General features: G+C 42.2%; 1 protein-coding gene across 4 annotated transcripts in view; it reads right to left on the bottom strand.

The window, feature by feature from the left end:
- The window catches only part of ERC2 (ELKS/RAB6-interacting/CAST family member 2), an 881,888-nt gene that overhangs the window by 625,503 nt on the left and 237,424 nt on the right, over positions 1-18,961 (bottom strand). For all 4 annotated transcript variants that reach the window (XR_006390837.1, XR_006390839.1, XR_006390838.1 and 1 more), the window contains one exon: positions 12,895-13,062. Coding sequence is in view for 1 of the 4 variants with exons in the window: in XM_044300746.1 (XP_044156681.1) it covers positions 12,895-13,062 (168 nt within the window). In the remaining 3 variants the exon portion in view is untranslated. The remainder of the gene's footprint in view (positions 1-12,894; positions 13,063-18,961) is intronic.

Here is an 18,961-nt window from a genome sequence, read left to right as displayed (position 1 = left end):
CACTAACCGGAGAAGCCATGCGTGAGACTAATGGCGGAGTCATGTGTGTGACACTAAAACGGAGAGCCATACGTGAGAGACTCTAATGGCGGAGTCATATGTGAGAGACTCTAATGGCGGAGTTATTGTGTGAAACTAAAACGGCGAAGTGATGCGAGAGAGTCTCTAATGGCGGAGTTATGTGTGTGAAAGTAACGGCGAAGTAACGCGTGAGAGACTCTAATGGCGGAGTTATAAGTGTAACCTAAAACGACGAAGTAATGCGTGAGAGTCTGTAATGGCGGAGAAATGTGTGTAAAACTAAAACGGCGAAGTAATGCGTGAGAGTCTATATTGCGGAGAAATGGGTGTAAAACTAAAACGGCGAAGTAATGCGTGAGAGTCTGTAATGGCGGAGAAATGTGTGTAAAACTAACCGGCGAAGTAATGCATGAGGGACTCTAATGGCGGAGTTATATGTGAAACACAAACGGAGAAGCCATGTGTGAGAGACTCTAATGGCGGAGTTGTATGTGAAACACTAAAATGGAGAAAGCCATGCGTGAGAGACTCTAATGGCGGAGCCAGGCGTGAGAGACTCAAATAGCGGAGTCGTATGTATACAACTGAAACGGAGAAACCATGCGTGAGAGACTAATGGTGGAGTCGTGGGTGCGTGCTAAACCGGAGAAGACACGCGTGGGAGACCAATGGCGGAGTGCTGTGAGTGAAACTAAAACGGAGAAGCCATGCGTGGGCGACTAATGGCAGATTAAAATTTTTATTTTATTTTTTTTCACTTATGCGGCACCGATAGGACTCGCATAACCATGACCATCTCAGACAATGAACATGAGACACTAACCCGCCTACAACCGTATAGTACCCCTAATGGACAACACGAGAACGGTCACCGGGCCTCTGAAGCCAAGGGACTGAACGAGATGACCTCACGGTGATGATAAGTAGTTTAAACATGAGCCGGACCTGGTGGAAAAATGCATGGACAGTAGTGATCTGCACCATGTGCACAACCGAAACATTAATCAACCGTGAACCGTGCGCAGCACCCCGGCCGGGTACCGGGCCGCGGGCGGCCGCCATCGGCAGCGCGGCAGGAGGACGGAGGGACGGGCCGGTGCAGCGGTGGGGAGAACGAGAAAAGTCCGCAGTAGCAGCGCTGACTGTGGAGGGGGAGTGTGTGTGGAGTGGCCGGAATGAGCCAGGCATGTGGCGGGTGTGAGAGTGCGGGCATGCCGCTGAGCTGGACCCGTGGTTGCGGGGGGGGGACATGTGTGTGAGAGGTGCCGTGGTGATGGAGGGAAAACTGAAATGGTGGCAGCCATGGGAACTATAACCCGTGCTGGCAGGTGACTTGGAGTGGGGATGCAGTGCAGTCGTGTACTTGCATGAGCCGAAGCATGACAGGCATGAAACCAGTGACTTATGAGCGACAAAATAGCGTGACATGAGTGAATGAATGGTGAAATGAATTGAGCTAGTACAGGGGACAACCATGAGGCCCCGTGCTGTACCGTATGGATGACTCACAGTTTAACGGGCAAACGCGACCCGCAGAGAAACAGGTGAAGCCGAACGGATGGAACCAGAATGCTCCAAATCCTGGACTCGATAGCAACGAACTTCAGAAACTCAGCAACTCGTAAGTAACTCTCCAGTTAACTCCACAAGCAACTCTCTCTCCAAAGCTCAGACCTCGGACGGTGCAGGAGCCAGGTAAAGGGGGTGCCCTAAATAGGCTGGAGGCGGACCTCAGCCCCTCCCACAAATCCAGGCAAAATGCCTTCACACATATATACAGTACAGACCAAAAGTTTGGACACACCTTCTCATTCAAAGAGCTTCCTTGATTTTCATGACTATGAAAATTGTAGATTCACACTGAAGGCATCAAAACTATGAATTAACACATGTGGAATTATATACATAACAAAAAAGTGTGAAACAACTGAAAATATGTCATATTCTAGGTTCTTCAAAGTAGCCACCTTTTGCTTTGATTACTGCTTTGCACACTCTTGGCATTCTCTTGATGAACTTCAAGAGGTAGTCACCTGAAATGGTCTTCCAACAATCTTGAAGGAGTTCCCAGAGATGCTTAGCACTTGTTGGCCCTTTTGCCTTTACTCTGCGATCCAGCTCACCCCAAACCATCTCGATTGGGTTCAGGTCCGGTGACTGTGGAGGCCAGGTCATCTGGCGCAGCACCCCATCACTCTCCTTCATGGTCAAATAGCCCTTACACAGCCTGGAGGTGTGTTTGGGGTCATTGTCCTGTTGAAAAATAAATGATGGTCCAACTAAACGCAAACCGGATGGAATAGCATGCCGCTGCAAGATGCTGTGGTAGCCATACTGGTTCAGTATGCCTTCAATTTTGAATAAATCCCCAACAGTGTCACCAGCAAAGCACCCCCACACCATCACACCTCCTCCTCCATGCTTCACGGTGGGAACCAGGCATGTAGAGTCCATCCGTTCACCTTTTCTGCGTCGCACAAAGACACGGTGGTTGGAACCAAAGATCTCAAATTTGGACTCATCAGACCAAAGCACAGATTTCCACTGGTCTAATGTCCATTTCTTGTGTTCTTTAGGCCAAACAGTCTCTTCTGCTTGTTGCCTGTCCTTAGCAGTGGTTTCCTAGCAGATATTCTACCATGAAGGCCTGATTCACACAGTCTCCTCTTAACAGTTGTTCTAGAGATGTGTCTGCTGCTAGAACTCTGTGTGGCATTGACCTGGTCTCTAATCTGAGCTGCTGTTAACCTGCGATTTCTGAGGCTGGGGACTCGGATGAACTTATCCTCCGCAGAGGTGACTCTTGGTCTTCCTTTCCTGGGGAGGTCCGCATGTGAGCCAGTTTCTGTGTAGCGCTTGATGGTTTTTGTGACTGCACTTGGGGACACTTTCAAAGTTTTCCCAATTTCTCGGACTGACTGACCTTCATTTCTTAAAGTAATGATGGCCACTCGTTTTCTTTACTTAGCTGCTTTTTTCTTGCCATAATACAAATTCTAACAGTCTATTCAGTAGGACTATCAGCTGTGTATCCACCTGACTTCTCCACAACGCAACTTATGGTCCCAACCCCATTTATAAGGCAAGAAATCCAACTTATTAAACCTGACAGGGCACACCTGTGAAGTGAAAACCATTTCAGGTGACTACCTCTTGAAGCTCATCAAGAGAATGCCAAGAGTGTGCAAAGCAGTAATCAAAGCAAAAGGTGGCTACTTTGAAGAACCTAGAATATGACATATTTTCAGTTGTTTCACACTTTTTGTTATGTATATAATTCCACGTGTTAATTCATAGTTTTGATGCCTTCAGTGTGAATCTACAATTTTCATAGTTATGAAAATAAAGAAAACTCTTTGAATGAGAAGGTGTGTCCAAACTTTTGGTCTGTACTGTATATATATATATATAGTCACCATTAGAGAAGCCAAAAGAAACACATGTATTGAGAAAAAGAAAACAACCAAAATGACAAATGATTGTCAATACCTCTTAGGGTACATGATCGATTTTGAAATACACGCTTAAAAAAATCTGTGGCATACAAAGAAGATTTTTCAGCTTGAGGTTTTTAAAGGAGATCGGACTTTCATAGAGCTGTTTTTTTTTCTGCTTCCTATTCATTTCAATAGGAGATTCAGCGCTGATTCTGCCCCAAAATAGAGTATGCCGCTTCTTTTTTTAAACGCTTCTTTTTTATACATGTGCTGCTTCCCATTAAAATGATTGGGAGGCAGTTTTTAAGTCATTTTTGAAGCTGATTTGAAGCTGATTTTGAGGCAGAAACACTCCTGATTTAGCGCCAAAAAACTCAGTGTGAACTGGTCGTTACGGTATGTTCCCTTTTAGCAACGTCGCTGCAAATTTGTTGTTGCAATGATTTTACTAAATGTCATCCACATGCTGCATAAAAATTCTGTAACCTAAATTGACCTGTGTCGCAGATTTTAAGGGTATGTCTACAAATTACCAAAATACTGCATATTCTGCAATGTCTCTGTTGGAAATCACAGTAGAAAAACCCCACCAAGTACACACGTAGACAGAATTGTTGGTACCCTTCCGTTACAGAAAAAAAAACACAATGGACACTTAAATAACTTGAAAATTACAAAAGTAATAATAAATTAAAATTTACTGAAAATCTGTATGCTTTTTGTTGCAGATTTCATTGCAGAAATTTTGGTGCTTTGACACAAATCTCACTCTTTGCATTGCAATGAAAATCTGCAGTATAAATTAACATGCTGCATGACCGTTTCGACTGATAATTTTTTTCCGCAACATGTCGATAATTGCTAAAAACTCATTCACTTTGTTGGTAATGTACAACTCTGGATCTGTCAGATGAAAAAAAAAAAAAAATACGCATAGGCAAATCCACAGTATTTTAAATCATGTGTGGACCTATCCTCCGTCTGCAGCATGTCAATTTATTTTGGTGATTTTCATTGCAGATTTGACCCTTTGCAGAAGAGACTTTGCAAGTATTTCCACAATGAAATCAAGAAATCAATTTGGTGCTGTTTCTTCTGCTACAGATTTCCAAAAGAAACGGAGCAGATTTTCTGCAGCAGAAAATTTGCAGCAAATCAATCACACATGGAGCCAGAGTGGGCAGCTGCAGTAAGACGCCGCCCTCCCCTTTGGAGGACTCATTGAGGTTATTTATCATGTTCCCCATTTCAGAATTCTGGCTTCAAGAAGTAACAAACTAATAGGGTCATTTATTAACAGGAAATACGCCTATATTAGGACCTTTGAGCCACAATCTGCGACTTCTCCCCACTCACCCCAGGTCTAAAAAACGTGGGCGTGGCATGGGTGGGGAAGGGGACAGGCCGGCAGGCGAAGAAAATGGTCTAAATGTAGAACAGCAAGGAAGCCGACGCCTCTACATAACTCCGGCGGATCCACCACCAGCGCAGGGCCTTATTAAGACCGGCGTCTAAAACACCAGTCTTAATAAATGACCCCTCTAAGTCTTTGAGATGTGTTGGGCTTATTTGTGAAAAAAAACTTGGCAAAATTTTACATTTTTACACTACTCCCTCCAGTTTTGAAAAATGGATGGTAAGTTGGCTTGGTTTGTCTGTCGAGATGATTTTAAGGGGCTGGCCGTTTTCCTAAATTGATGTCCTATCATCAATATAGGAAACTAGCCAGCTCCTTTATGCAAGATATTATCAACTGTGACTTTTTTTTAAAGCCTCCAATAAAGGAATAGCGTAAATAGTGGAGTAACATCTCAAGACTTAGACACCCAATTTAGGCAAAATTGTGCAAAATTTGATACAAATTTTGGCAGACTCTTGCAAAAATGACTTAAAAATTCTAATTATGATAAATCTATAGTAATAACGATATGAACTTATACCCAAAGAAGATATAAAAGGGTTATATCCAATAAAGTAATATAGGTGGCAGAATAAATGCTTCTTTCCACTGGAAAATCATACTGAATTGAACTAAACAACCAAGAAGGGTTATTATAATTAGGTAATCCTGTCCAGATTTGTCCGGACAATATCGCTTTCTCTGCAAAACCTCAACTTGTCATGGGAACTTCTTTAGTAAAAATATTTGGTGATATGGAATAGCAAAACCAAGTCAGACAGATCGATATGTACAAAAAATACAATCTGCTCCATTAACCGAGGATGTTACCCAACATTAACTCACATGTGTTTCATATTATAAGGGCCTTTGCCTTTCTGAACAGTTTGTCTGAACACATCAAGGTCTCGATTTGTCAAGAGAGGTTGAAGTTTGCAGCACCCAATATCTCATTCTCAGAAGAGCAGGAATGAAGGAGATTAAGACTCTGGCAATTGCAGATAAATCAAGGCCAAAAAGTCACCTAATGTAATTTAGTTCTCTAATGCTCTCTAATCCAGACGTAAGGTGTCCAAAAACTGATAGCTTTACTGCAAAGTTAAAAAAAAAAAAAGTAACGTTTCAGGATACACTTGTGTAGACCCCAAAAGATGTCTAATTCCGACACAGCTTTTTACAGTCCAAACGAGCTATTATGTAACTCGAATGGGTCCATCAGAAAAGCGTGAGTTCTGGGCCATAACACTGTCAGTTATTCCAGGAATTCTGCATAGATATGACATAATGATATAATGAATTTGTCTTCTTTGTTTATCTCCATCTCCTCGCAGTCTTCTCCCATTACCGGCCCACTACCCCAACCCATATGGAAATCATCAAGTATGGCTGGAGTACTCTTCTTGTCTGGTCCTACACCTTCCTTTCCAGATGTAAAAGTTATTCTAATGCAGTCCCCGTAGAAGGAAGAGCAGGTTGGAATTCTCAGCATGGGGAAAAGGACAGTAAAAAATCAGCATCCTTTGGATGGATTTTAAGTTGTTGCTGTGGCATCTGCTGTAAATCTGAAGGGCTTTATACAACTCATGAGACATTTTAAAACCATTACCTAAACTTAAACCTTCAGTTGAAGACAGTCTTATGTAAGAAGTCATCTCTACCAGTTAACAGATGTTTTATGCATTCCTACAAAAAAACTAAAAAGGAGAATGATGCCTATGGTTCTCATGAGCCCTCATGGTTGGCACCTGAATGCTAAAATAAACAAGTTGTATTCCTCCTGGTTCAGGACATCTGCTGCTCCTCTATCACTAAGATCCCAGTTTTCATTATCATAGAGACCAAAAGAAATATGGAATGTTATTCATGGCATTCAATAAAAAGAAATACTGGAGGCCCATACATTCACAGGTGGACAGACCCTATATGCAGTCTGTACAGCTGAGCAAGGGTCGTATTGGGAAGTGGCCCCCACTACCACAACAAAAGTAATTCCTGCTGTTTCATACGTTGGAGGTTAAAAATTACTGGCGAATTGTGAGCCCCTAGAAGAGATGACATTTTAGAGAAGGATTTGAAGAAGAACCAAGAGGGAGAACGCCATGACTTTTACCTCCGCTATTAAACAGCAAGGGGCCCATATACCCTTCTTGTCCAAGAGCCCTCTTCTGTGTGTGTGGACTGCATACATTCCAGTATACAAGCTAATCATCTATCTGTAAGCTTCAAGACGCCGAATCATTATACAACAAAAGTACAACAAAAGTCAACAGACCATGGCCCAAACTTTTTGAACCATTTTATTATCAACAGGGTGTTATGTGTATTATACATTAATTGTAAATGTTATATACATGTATCTGTAATTTGAATAATTTTTCAAAAAGATTTTGGTAATATTTTTCTAACGGCAAATTCATAATGGCTATTTTAGAACACATGCTGCTCCTCTTTTGTTTTCCAGACACATGGACAAAACCTTTGATATTATTTGAAAATTACTAGCACTTTAGAAATAATGATATCATGGACCAGGAGTGCCAAAGTCTGAAATGCATGAGATTCATTGATTTTTATAGTTATGAAGTAGAATAAAGAAATGTTATGAGAGAGTGCTGGATATTTTTGGAATCATGCTCTGATCAGTAAAAGATGCTCAGTTTAGTCTGTGCAGTTTAGTCTCTTGTCATGTAACTAGGTAAATTCAGAACAAGAGTGAGTTGCTTCCTTACTACTGTATTCAAGTTTACCATTAATATATCAGAAATGACTGAATAATTTAAGATCTGTGTAAAATACCCCAAAAGTGTGGAATCCCTAATGTGCACAAGGCCTCAAAAGAGATCTGTTGAACTGTGATAATGGGGATGATGATGCTCATCCTTTTGAATGTTATTTTGTTTTGCTTATAACACTTATTCCAGCCTACTGAGAATGCTGAAAAGGTAAAAGCAGTAACTGTCATTTTCACATTGTCTCTTATCAGAGAAAAATTGTTCTAGATTTATCAGCTGCTTGTTTTTTTTCCCCCTTTCCCACCTTTCCTATTGAGAGGGGGAGGAGGATGGAGGAAGCTCAGAGAGAAACAAGTAGACAGAAAAGAGACAGACATGATTCAGAAAACTCAGCAGCTAATAGTAAGTGTTATATCACACCCAAAGTGCTTTATTTACATCTATTCTGTCCAGTAATCCCTAAATAATATCCTATATGGAGCTTCTGGTTGATTCTGAATGAGAGAGTTAAGAAGCAGAATCTCCTGTTGTTACGTCTGCAGCCCATGCCAGGCGACACTCCAAGTACCTTTATGATGAATCCAGTGTTCCAGACACTCTGGCTCTGCTCTAGCAGCAGGCCCAGCCACCAGAGATCTGTCTCTATGTTATCTGTTGTAGGCCATTGCCTCCGCTTGCTGGCTATGCATCTCCTATCTGCCTGTAGGGTGTGCGTGTGCTTTCCAGGTCTTAAAGGACCAGTGCATGTACCCTAATTTTCACCAGCCAATGGCTGGCAACCATGGGATACTTAAGGCATGTTCCCCAACAGGAGAAATAATTGTATTTAGCTGGCTAGTTCCTTATGTTTGAGAAATAATTGTATTTAGCTGGATAGTTCCTGAAAAGGTGTGCTGTTCTGTTTGTCTGCTCATGTACCTACCTCTGCCTGATTCCTGACTCTCACTTTGATATATGGTGGCCAAAATTGGCCAGGGTTATGAGAACAGCCGATCTGAAGTCAATAGGAGCTACAGAGACAATTCAGCAGAACATGACAGACTGTTTCCGCATGTTCCGAGTTACCGAAACAATGAAGCTTGCATAGCACTTATTCATTGTGTTTCTTATGTTAACAACAGGGTGGAATGTTGGCTGTAATTGTGACAAACCACAAAATAATCAGAGAGGGACCACGGAAAAAATGTAATGTGTGCAGCCCTGGAAACATGCACTTTTTTTCCAATCTAATAAAGACAACTTTTCATATTTTTTCATTAAAGTGTTACACTCGTCCATTTTACAGCTTTTGGGGGGTACGTGTAGTACTTTATCATTTTATGGCTTTTTGACCTTTAGATTTAGAATGAATATAACATGCTCACATTTACTGACGGGAAAGAGGAGCAATCATAAATCGGTCTAGCGTATGTAGGAAATTGCTTGCTTTAAAAAACAGAAGGAAGGCTACTTCTACGTGATGAAATACATGGATGAATTCCTATAGATAATTCACTCATCCCTGCTTTTAGTTTTATGTATGAGCTTGGGTTCAGCGTACCTCTCACTAATATTCCTGCAGCATGCACTACATGACATGTTTCGTAGCTGGACCAAGGTCATTAAAAAAAAAAGGTCTTCATTCCTTAGATGATCACAATGCCAAAGATGCATATTAAAAAAGAAAAATTCTCTAAAAATATAAAGTCCATTCTTAACAATAAAAAGAGTGACGGGGATGATTTATGGGCAGACCAGCAAAACACGGGGAACATTTTGCTTTGTGATTAATCTGCTAACAATTTCAACGCCAACATAACTAAGATGAACCCTTACGAGGTTAAACTATCAAAACTTTCAAGATTGCCTCCTTGGGAAACTTCGGCAGTAATGAAGCATGTGCTGAAGCAGCAAGGTTTTGGCGGGATCAGTCCTTAATTTCCATTGGCTCCTTCACTCCGGGCCCTATTTTTATTACGTTGCATTATGGATAGATGGAACACTTTGGGAAATAGGCTCAGAAATGGCATTACCACATTCTGCTGTAATGAACCATTAAACGGCTCAGCTGGAGCGCACAACAAAAGCAGCAATTATTTTCCTCTATGTTCTCGAAAGGAAAGATGCCTGGCACTGTAAATCAATACTGCATGACATTCAGCTCCGACAAGCAACGAGATATATAAATTAAATGGGACTATTTCAATTATTGCTCATATTAGAATAGGAAGTCATTATCCACCTATCTTCTGTATCTCATGATTGCGCATCAATCTATCCCCAGGGAGCAGGACGGATATAAAAAGGAGTAAATAATGTTCTTGTCTATTGTCTTCCACATCAGCCGAGGCTAGAAGTATGCACTTGGCTGTGCGGAAGCTAGAGCTTGCCTGCGAGGGATGTAGCCTTGGAACGTAATTTGTACTTTCAAATGCTATTTTTCTATGAACCATCCAGCATAAATGCATAAATAGTCTTCCTTAGAGGGAACCTGTCATGTTGGACAGAACACGGTGTCTGATCTGCAGGAATGTTATAGAGCAGGACGAGCTGAGCAGATTGATGTATAGGTTTGTGGGAAAAGAATTAGTATAACTTACCATTTATACAGTTAAAGGGGTTAGGTGACGATTAATGCAAAAAAATATATATGAAAATCAGACATCATACAATACATAGCAATCTCTTTGTAACAAGCTTAGAACCAGTCCTGTACCTGACATGGATCCAGAGATCTAACCTTTTTATTGTGGCAATTACTCTGCTAGACCTATTTCAGGCTGGCAGCTCAGGGGACGTGTCCTTTCTGAGCATGTATGTCAACCTCGGTGAGCGGGACAGAGATTTTAGAGAAAGGGCAAACAACAACTGGAGCTATAAAGATAGATTTCAGAGAATTAGGGCTCATGCACACGACCACATGTATTTTGCATTCTGCAAAAAAAACGGATCCGCAAAAAAATACGGATGACGTCCGTGTGCATTCCGTATTTTGCAGAACGGAACAGCTGGCCCCTAATAGAACAGTCCTATCCTCGTCTGTAATGCGGACAATAATAGGACATGTTCTATTTTTCTGCGAAACAGAAATACGTAAACGGAATAACTTCCAATTCCACATATAATCCGCAAAAAAAATGGAGCGGACACAGAAAGAAAATATGTTTGTGTGCATGAGCCCTAATTCAGTGGCTATATGAATGTTTCAATTACATGCAATTAACAAGTAACTCATGTACCAACTTGTACCATTTTCGACCTTTATTCTGCAGCGATGACGCCATCAGATTATTTCCTCTGTTATGCCATATTCTACCTTATTTTGAAAACAATAAACAGATAAAAATGTAGAATATTTTACTAAGATACTTTTACATTAGTGGCAGGGGACTCTCGGCGGGTGAACAGCCTGTCGGATCCGTCCTGCCGATAGTTCACGTGTGCCCCCGGACTGCCGCTCCGTCCACATTGACTATAATGGGGACGGGGGCGGAGTTCCGGCGGCGGCATGGCAGCGCTCGGCGAGAAGCAGCCGGACTAAAAGTACTGCATGCAGGACCATTGCCGTATGGGATAAATATTAATATTTTTTTTAAGTACAGGTGTTTGGCATGGGGTGATGCCCATGTTTATTTTTTTTATTGTTTATGTATTTTTATTTTATTTTGGGTAAAGGAAGGCGATCTGAATTTTCAAATTTTTTAAATATTTGTAAACATTTTCTTCTTTTTTTAATTTTTTTTATTTTTTTTACACTTTTTAATAGTACCCTTAGGGAACTATAAAAAAGCTATTATTAGATTATTATTAGCGCTTACTCCCCGTTTTTATCATCACAGATGCCATGGTCATATTTGACCAGGCAATCGGCGATCACATACATTAGCTCCAGGTGCCTGCTGTTTAAAACATCAGGCTCCTGGCGGCCATGAAGCTTGCTGCACTCGTGAATGGGTGCCATATTTAAGGTCCCAAACTCCGATATATATAGTTGTAAGGAGGTTGGGAACAGGTTATACCTACAGCCATATAAAGCAGGTTTAACCCACAATGGATAGGCTGTTGAGGCCATCTTCATTGAAAATCTAGCATGGGGTGACGTGTGGCGTCACTGCGCGGGCCGGGCGTAGTGATGTCATCAGTGACAACGTCTCCATGTCCGGCCAGCGTGATGTCATCACGTCACTGTATGAGATTTTGCATCAAACAAGATGGCCACGATGGTCTCTTTGTGAGCAAATAAATGAGGTGATTATGATTTTTTTTTTAACCTGATTAACCCCTGAAAGGCTTTAATTTCAATCTCAGATGCCGCGATCAGCGATGAACGTGGTACCTGAGTGGTGTAATGACAGGGGGTGGCAGGATCGCCGTTCCCCGTCAAGGCACCCGCTATTTACAAAGGAATGATTTTCCTGACAAAGTAATTTCTTTGCGAAGTTTGGCAAAGCAGGCGAATCGTATTTTTCATAACTTCGCTCATTAATATTCATGACCATGGAGTTTTGCAGGTAGCAATCAATCTGAAAACTAGGCTGATTTGCTGTAAAGTGAGAGGACCAGATGTCTCGCCTGGCCCTGCCAATTTCGATCCTACGCCGTTTCTCTAAATAGCAGCGCAAGCACTGAGGGTCTGCTACTGCTGCTACTATGCATGCGCTGATATACTTCACAGTTGGTATTGGTATTGAGTCTAGATCAATGGAGTGCAGCAAATTAACACTTAAATTTTGCCCCCCAACATGTTTCGCCAGATACTCTGGCTTCATCAGGGGTATCAGACAGTCTGCCTGATACCCCTGATGAAGCTAGAGTAGCTGGTGAAACATGTTGGGGTGCGGAATTTAGGTTTTAATTTGCTGCACTCCATTAAGCTAGACTTAAAATTGTCTGCTTGATGCAAAACACTCATTGTCAACTGGTCTATACCATAATTTACACCCCAATTATGGGGGTATAACAGACATCAGGCACGGTGCAATACAGTGCGGTGTTAGTGCACTCCTGCCTGCTTATACGCGTTACTTATCAATCATTTATAGCATCTCTCATGGGGTACAGTGTTTTTAATCTCTTAGTTAGATCACTTGGTAAATTTTTTCTCACATGTTTTAATAAAACTAGTAAAAGTTACGTTTTATTAGTCTGGGACAAGAGCAGTTAGTAGCCAGTTAGGCATAAGTGGTTGTTAAATGAGATTGTAGCACCTTATTCTTTTTGACCTTCTCACAAGTTTGCAATATTAATACCAATTCCCTTATGTATGAAGCATTAGGATACCAATGATAGTAAACACTAAAAAATAGGGGTTTGCAGTAAACATTACCTTTTTCTGAAGGACATTAATTTTCCTCTCTTTGACTTCCAGCATATCCTTCATATCTCTGATCTCTCCGGCCAAAGTGCCCTTCTCTTCTGTGAGGTCCTGAAGCTGCTTGGTCTTTTTGTTTAAGAAGGATTCCTTCTCTTCCAGTCTCAGCCGTAATGCATCCACCTGGCACAGAAAATCTACAGGTTACAATGTTTCTAATATTTTAGCATATTATAGTATACAATACTGTAAATGACTGCTGAAATGCTATCATTTAAGATTATCTGGTTCTATCAGACCACCAGAAAATGGGATCATGGGGTGGAGAGCCGAGAGGTTAGGAGTGATGGTGGTGGCAATGAGGATGGGCATAGTCCTCACAGTGGCTAATCTCCGCTCCAGTGCTCTCCCAGGCCGCGCTTGCATTGGTTGGAGTAGCACAACCCTTATTTCCTTTGGGAAGGCACACCCTGGTCTCCTGCTGTGGCAGCTGGGGTGCCCTTGTTGGGTGAATGGGTGGCGGGGTGCAAGGCAGGAGAGCAGTTGACTGGATTGGATGATGAGACCAATGACCAGACCGGACTTGATTACAGCAAAAGAAAATCTCACTTTTACTGAATAAAGGATAAGGAAAGCTATAGGCACAGTTCTCAAGCATTTCACACTTTAAACTTTTCCCAAAGGTTGTATATAGGGATGGCTTTCTAGAGGTACATGCAATCTTCCCAAAAGACCAAAGACGTGCAATCACTTTCAATATTTTTCTGCAATACCCAACTGTGGGGTGCAGCCCTAGATCGAATGGCCAGGTCACTGTGGTGGGCACCAGAAGCAATATACCCAGACTATGTGCAGTTAAGTCTAAAGCCATATGCTTGCATTATCTTTACTGTTTCTGCCCAACAATGTCCCTTTATGGTCCTCATCCTTCTGGAATAATTCAATGCTTCTTTCCTTTAGAAGCTTAGCAAATTTTTTACAGATGACCTTTCTTCAGGATAGGTCATCAGTATCTGATCGGTGGGAGTCTGACAACCAAGTGTCACGACCATGTTTATGGCCGCGACTCCTTGGGAGCCGCATACAGTTGCCCGCGGTTTGGGTTGTTGTGTCAACCGCAGCTGGAGGCTGCTCCAGCTATGCCTGGCTGAAGCAACGTCCTGTGTATTATCATCTACCAGTGGGGGCCTCCCTTCTGGTCATACTGTCACTGGCTGAGGATGGGGAAAACCCTCAGCCGTGCGGTGCCAGGAGATGGTAGGGTTGTCACTTGGCCAGAACCACAGAATTAGGGAGCAGGTCACCTCCTAGCGCTTCCCTAATCTGACCCTGACTCCTAGCTGCATGGGCCGCCCTTAATGGTAGGAGGGCCCATACTCAGGAACCTAGTTAACCCTTCCAGCACCACAGAAGGGAAAACACAACTTAAAGAGGAAGTGTCAAAATCCAAGAACACACTGTGGCTGCTGCCGCAGGCAACGACATGGGTGGCAACCATGTCCTGGGAGTCAGCCCGAAGGTCGGGACACTGCCACCACATGTACACATACAACCAAACATTGCCACGGGCAACCACAGTGAAGGGAAGATGTCAGTGCACACCAAACATAAAACAGAGTGCACACAGACATACAAAAGTGCATACATACACGCACACAACTCCAAGGCAACCGCACACATACCTGTTGTCCGCAGCAACCGCACCTGAGGCAAACAGCATAATGCCTCCAGCTGCGTTTGACACAACAACCCAAACCGCGGGCAACTGTATGCGGCTCCCAAGGAGTCGCGGCCATAAACATGGTCGTGACACCAAGACACCCGCCCAACAGCTGTTTGAAGGCAGCGGGGCTCCAGTGAGCATTGCAGCCTTCTCTCTACTTTCACATTCATAAATCACATGGCTTAGTAGCAGCTCAGCCCAATTAAAGTGAATGGGGCTGAGCTGCAATACCAAGCACAGCTGCTATACAATTGGCATTGTTCTTGGTAAGCTGCAAGAAGGCAGCGGTGCTCACAGGATCCCCTCTGCCTTCTCAAACAGCTGATCAGCAGGGTCCCAGGTGTCGGATACCCACTGATCAGATACTGATGACCTATCCTGAGGATCGGTAGAGAAAAAAGACAATGCAACAGCACTCTGCAAACCAAATAAAGTACAATAATGCCATAGTTATAAAAAATATTCAGGTGCTAACATTACGCTTATTTTATAAAGTGAGATGCCTTGGCAAATTCATTTTGTACAAAACCATTTGGGCCTGTCTGCCACAGGTCAATGCGATCTCTGTAAGACAGGAACCTAACACTAAATACTACCTGTTATGTGCCTATAATGGCCACCATAAAGTTCAGGAAGTGTTGGTTCCACATGCATGCTGGGTCCACCCTGCCTTTTACCATTTTTGGTGCCATAATGGCCCCCATTACTTTCAGGGGATGCAGGTACCAACATGCATACCAAGCCCACTCCTGAGGATAGGTCATCAGTAGGGATGAGCAAATCGACTTCAGATGAAACATCAGGAGCTCCGTACAGTATTAGAATGTATTGGCCCCCGGTGAGCCGAAGTTATTGCTTCGCAAAGTCTCGTGAGACTTCGCACAACAACTTCATGAATTAATCTGTACTGTAAAAAAACATTTCCCGAACTCTGATTCGGTTCCAAGTGGTACCTTGGAACCGAACTAGAGTTCGAAGAGTTCGGGAAATGTTTTTCTTATGTTTTATTTACAGTATTAGAACAAAGTTTTATACGAATCAACTTTGGATGTTTCATCCGAAGTCGATTCGCTCATCCCTAGTCATCAGTAAAAGAAAAATCTTGGAAAACCTTTTTAACTATATCCTTCCCATATACATAGCCTTTTGGAATACAAAGTGCACAGTCAAGTCACATTAGCCATCGGCACCAATGAAAAAGTATAGTTAGCATCTCAGTAAACATTTGATCAATATGTGAGTGAAACACAATATAATATTAGCTCTTTAGCAGTGAACCACAGCATTTACTTCTTAGAAGGGAACCAGAGCATTAACCCTTTAGCAGTGAACCACTGGGTCATTGCAAATGTTTTATTTTGTACCAAAATGTCAGCTTATGATGAGATGCAAGAGCCATGGAGAGCTCATTTAAAGCAGGGATGCCATGACTGATGTAAAAAATGAAAATCAGACATCCTACAGTACATGACAATCTCTTTCTAACAATTATGGAACAAGCCCTGTCCCTCAGATGGATCTAGAAATCTCACCATTCATTACTCTTCTAGATTTATTTCAAATTGACAGCTCAGGAGGCGTATCCTTTCTGTTGCAGCAAATCTTTATTTTTTATGTTATTGAGCAATTTAAGGAGCAGGAATACAGAACACCGGCAATGCCATCCCGCACAATAGGCGCCCATTGTTCTCACCATTAATGTTAATTATACATTTACAAGTCTATGTTTCTCATAGTTTTGCAGGAATAGAAAGTCAAAGGCAGAGGATAAAGTTTCATTAACAAAAAAACCAAAAAAAAAAGGAGACTACACCCTCGACAAGCAGTGATATATTAGACTTGCTGGCTTTTATTGAAGTGTTTTGCTTGGATTAAAAATGAAAAGGCAGGTGTTTTATACTGGTTGTGCCTCGAACGGAGGAGGCTTTTGCAGCGTACTGGACGGCGAGCTGATGTCTGCTCCGATTACTTCACGGCATTTGAATACAGAGAAGAATTCACATGCTTGTTGTTTTAGTCCGTCCTTATAAACTTGCCATGGAAGCTAATTCTATGGCATGGAGGAAACCATGAATGCCATATTGACCTTCCCGGAGCAGATTTCTTCCCCCCCCCCTTCTCTTATGCTTGCATGAAAAACGCTGGAGCAAAATTTATACCGGCATTCATAAAACATAGCTGTAGACTCATTTAGGAAGTCTAGGTAGGCTGTTGGATTTGAGGCCGTATAAACATTTTATATTAAAATGGCTCATTAATTTTCTTTAACGGAGAAAAAAAAGGAGGGGGGGGAAGAGTCTGTTCAAAGTATAGCATATGGCACTAGAAAATAGGAAAGCGCAGAGACCTGGCTTACACCGCGTCTTCAGGTACATTCATAAAATATGTGCTTTCTTTGTACACAAGAACACTCTCTCCGACTTTTCACTCAACACCACATAATTTTGGAAGCCTGCGCCTCTTTCTCCAGATCTGGCAGCTCAGCTGGTCATAAAAGTTGGCAATCAACTGCAGAAAACAGTAAAATTAGATCTAAGTACCCTCTCCCCTTTAGTTTCTAAAAAAGGACCCTTGGATGGTTCCTTCGCATTCCTCGGCCTGTTTTCCCCTTGCAAACCATTTACCGCGGTCGGCAGGCAAAGGGTTACTTTGCACACTGTACAGTATCCGTTTCCTTCCCTCTCTGGAAAGAGGTATTCCGGAGTGACAGCTGGTGAAAAGTGACAGAAATGGCCAAATTTACTGTAAATCTTGATTAATCTTAATAATCCCCAAGCCATAACCAGCCGCTTATGCTCAGCTCCAAAAATGACTTGTGTTACTGGGTTTCCTAACTTGATACAGTATGTGATACTTCACACATGACTTACAGCACTGGAAGGAAATGTGTTCTTAATGCAGCTTACTGCTAGTCACAAATAGCACGATGCCGGACACAGAACGTTTTCTGTTTGAGAGATACAGCAGCCGGTTTGACAAAACGTAATGTAACAAGGGGAAAAAAAAAAAAGATCTCATTAAACCTTTACACATAATAGATAGAGTTACAAGACAACTTTCTAAATGTGGTAACGAGATGCACCGAAGGAGCTGAAAGATGTCAAAGACCAATTCATATGATTTTGTTGCAAAACTTTTTTTTCCCACTATGCTTTAAGAGAGGGTTATCTGGTTTATAACCAGGGTCGGACTGAGATTCCTTGGGTCCACCAGAGGAAATTATTTTCGGGGCCCGACTTTCATGTTATCAATAAAGTCTAAAAGGTTTTTATTCAAAGAAATAGACCCTAGTGGCAAGGTAGGTGCTCCAAAGGCACCTCCAAATGTTGGTTTTCTCATGGACCTTTGGGGCCCACTATGGTATCTGAGACAGGGCCCATCAGAAGATCCTCTGGTGCTCTGGTGGGCCAGTTCAAAGTTGTTTGGAACACCAGTTTTCAAACACCCTAGCAGGGTGTCCATTCTTATGGAAATCCATCATAAGTCTGAGCAGAAACCAGATACAAAGAGCATCTTTCTCCTTCTCTCGCGAACACATTCCCGAGATACATAGTCTCAATGCTAACTATAGAATGCTCATTTCTCTATAGGTGAAGAGGCAGTGCTCCATGCGAGAGCCGATTCCTGTCCATTACACTGTCTCTGAAGTTTCGGCGGACAAGTGTCATGGCAAATACTTGCTTCATTCACTTGAATAGAGCGAGTACTTGTCATTATACTACGCTGCCACTCCACAGGAGACAACGCATAGTGTAATGAACATGAAGCAGCACTCGCATGGAGCACTGCCTCCTCTTCAAACAGCTGATCGGCAGGGGTGCCGGGTGTCTGATCCCCAACAATCAGCTATCGAAGATCTATCCAGATGATAGGTCATCAATATATATGGTAGGAGAACTCCTTTAATTGTAATCTTTAGGTGAACCTGGCGGCACATTCTTTGTAGCTCCACCTATAGAGAAATGAGCATTCTATAGTTAGTATTGAGACTATGCATCTCGGGAATGTGTTCAGAGAGAGAAGGAGAAAGATGCTCTTTGTATCTGGTTTCTGCTCAGCTTATAATGTGGGTGTCCTTCTAACAAAAAAAGAACTGAACAAAACAGGACAATCCTTTTAAGTTCTATGCTGGATGCCAAGTCGTTTTGCACTAAATCTTCTGGGAACTACTACTTTGGTACCATCAGTTATTGCAGTAACATCAACGCAGTGAAACAATTCAATAGATTACTGTGGATTCTTATTTCCTGAAATCCTTGGGTCCACCAGAGGCACACTCTTAGAACAAGTGAACATCAACTTTTAATTGCATTGTGAATCTTGTTGCACACTCATGGATATATCATCAGTGAGGTCTAA

This window comes from Bufo gargarizans, chromosome 7, assembly GCF_014858855.1.
Source record: "Bufo gargarizans isolate SCDJY-AF-19 chromosome 7, ASM1485885v1, whole genome shotgun sequence".
Classification (NCBI taxonomy): Eukaryota; Metazoa; Chordata; class Amphibia; order Anura; family Bufonidae; genus Bufo; species Bufo gargarizans.
Note: the sequence above shows the minus strand (reverse complement) of the source record. Positions and strands in the feature narration are given on the sequence as shown.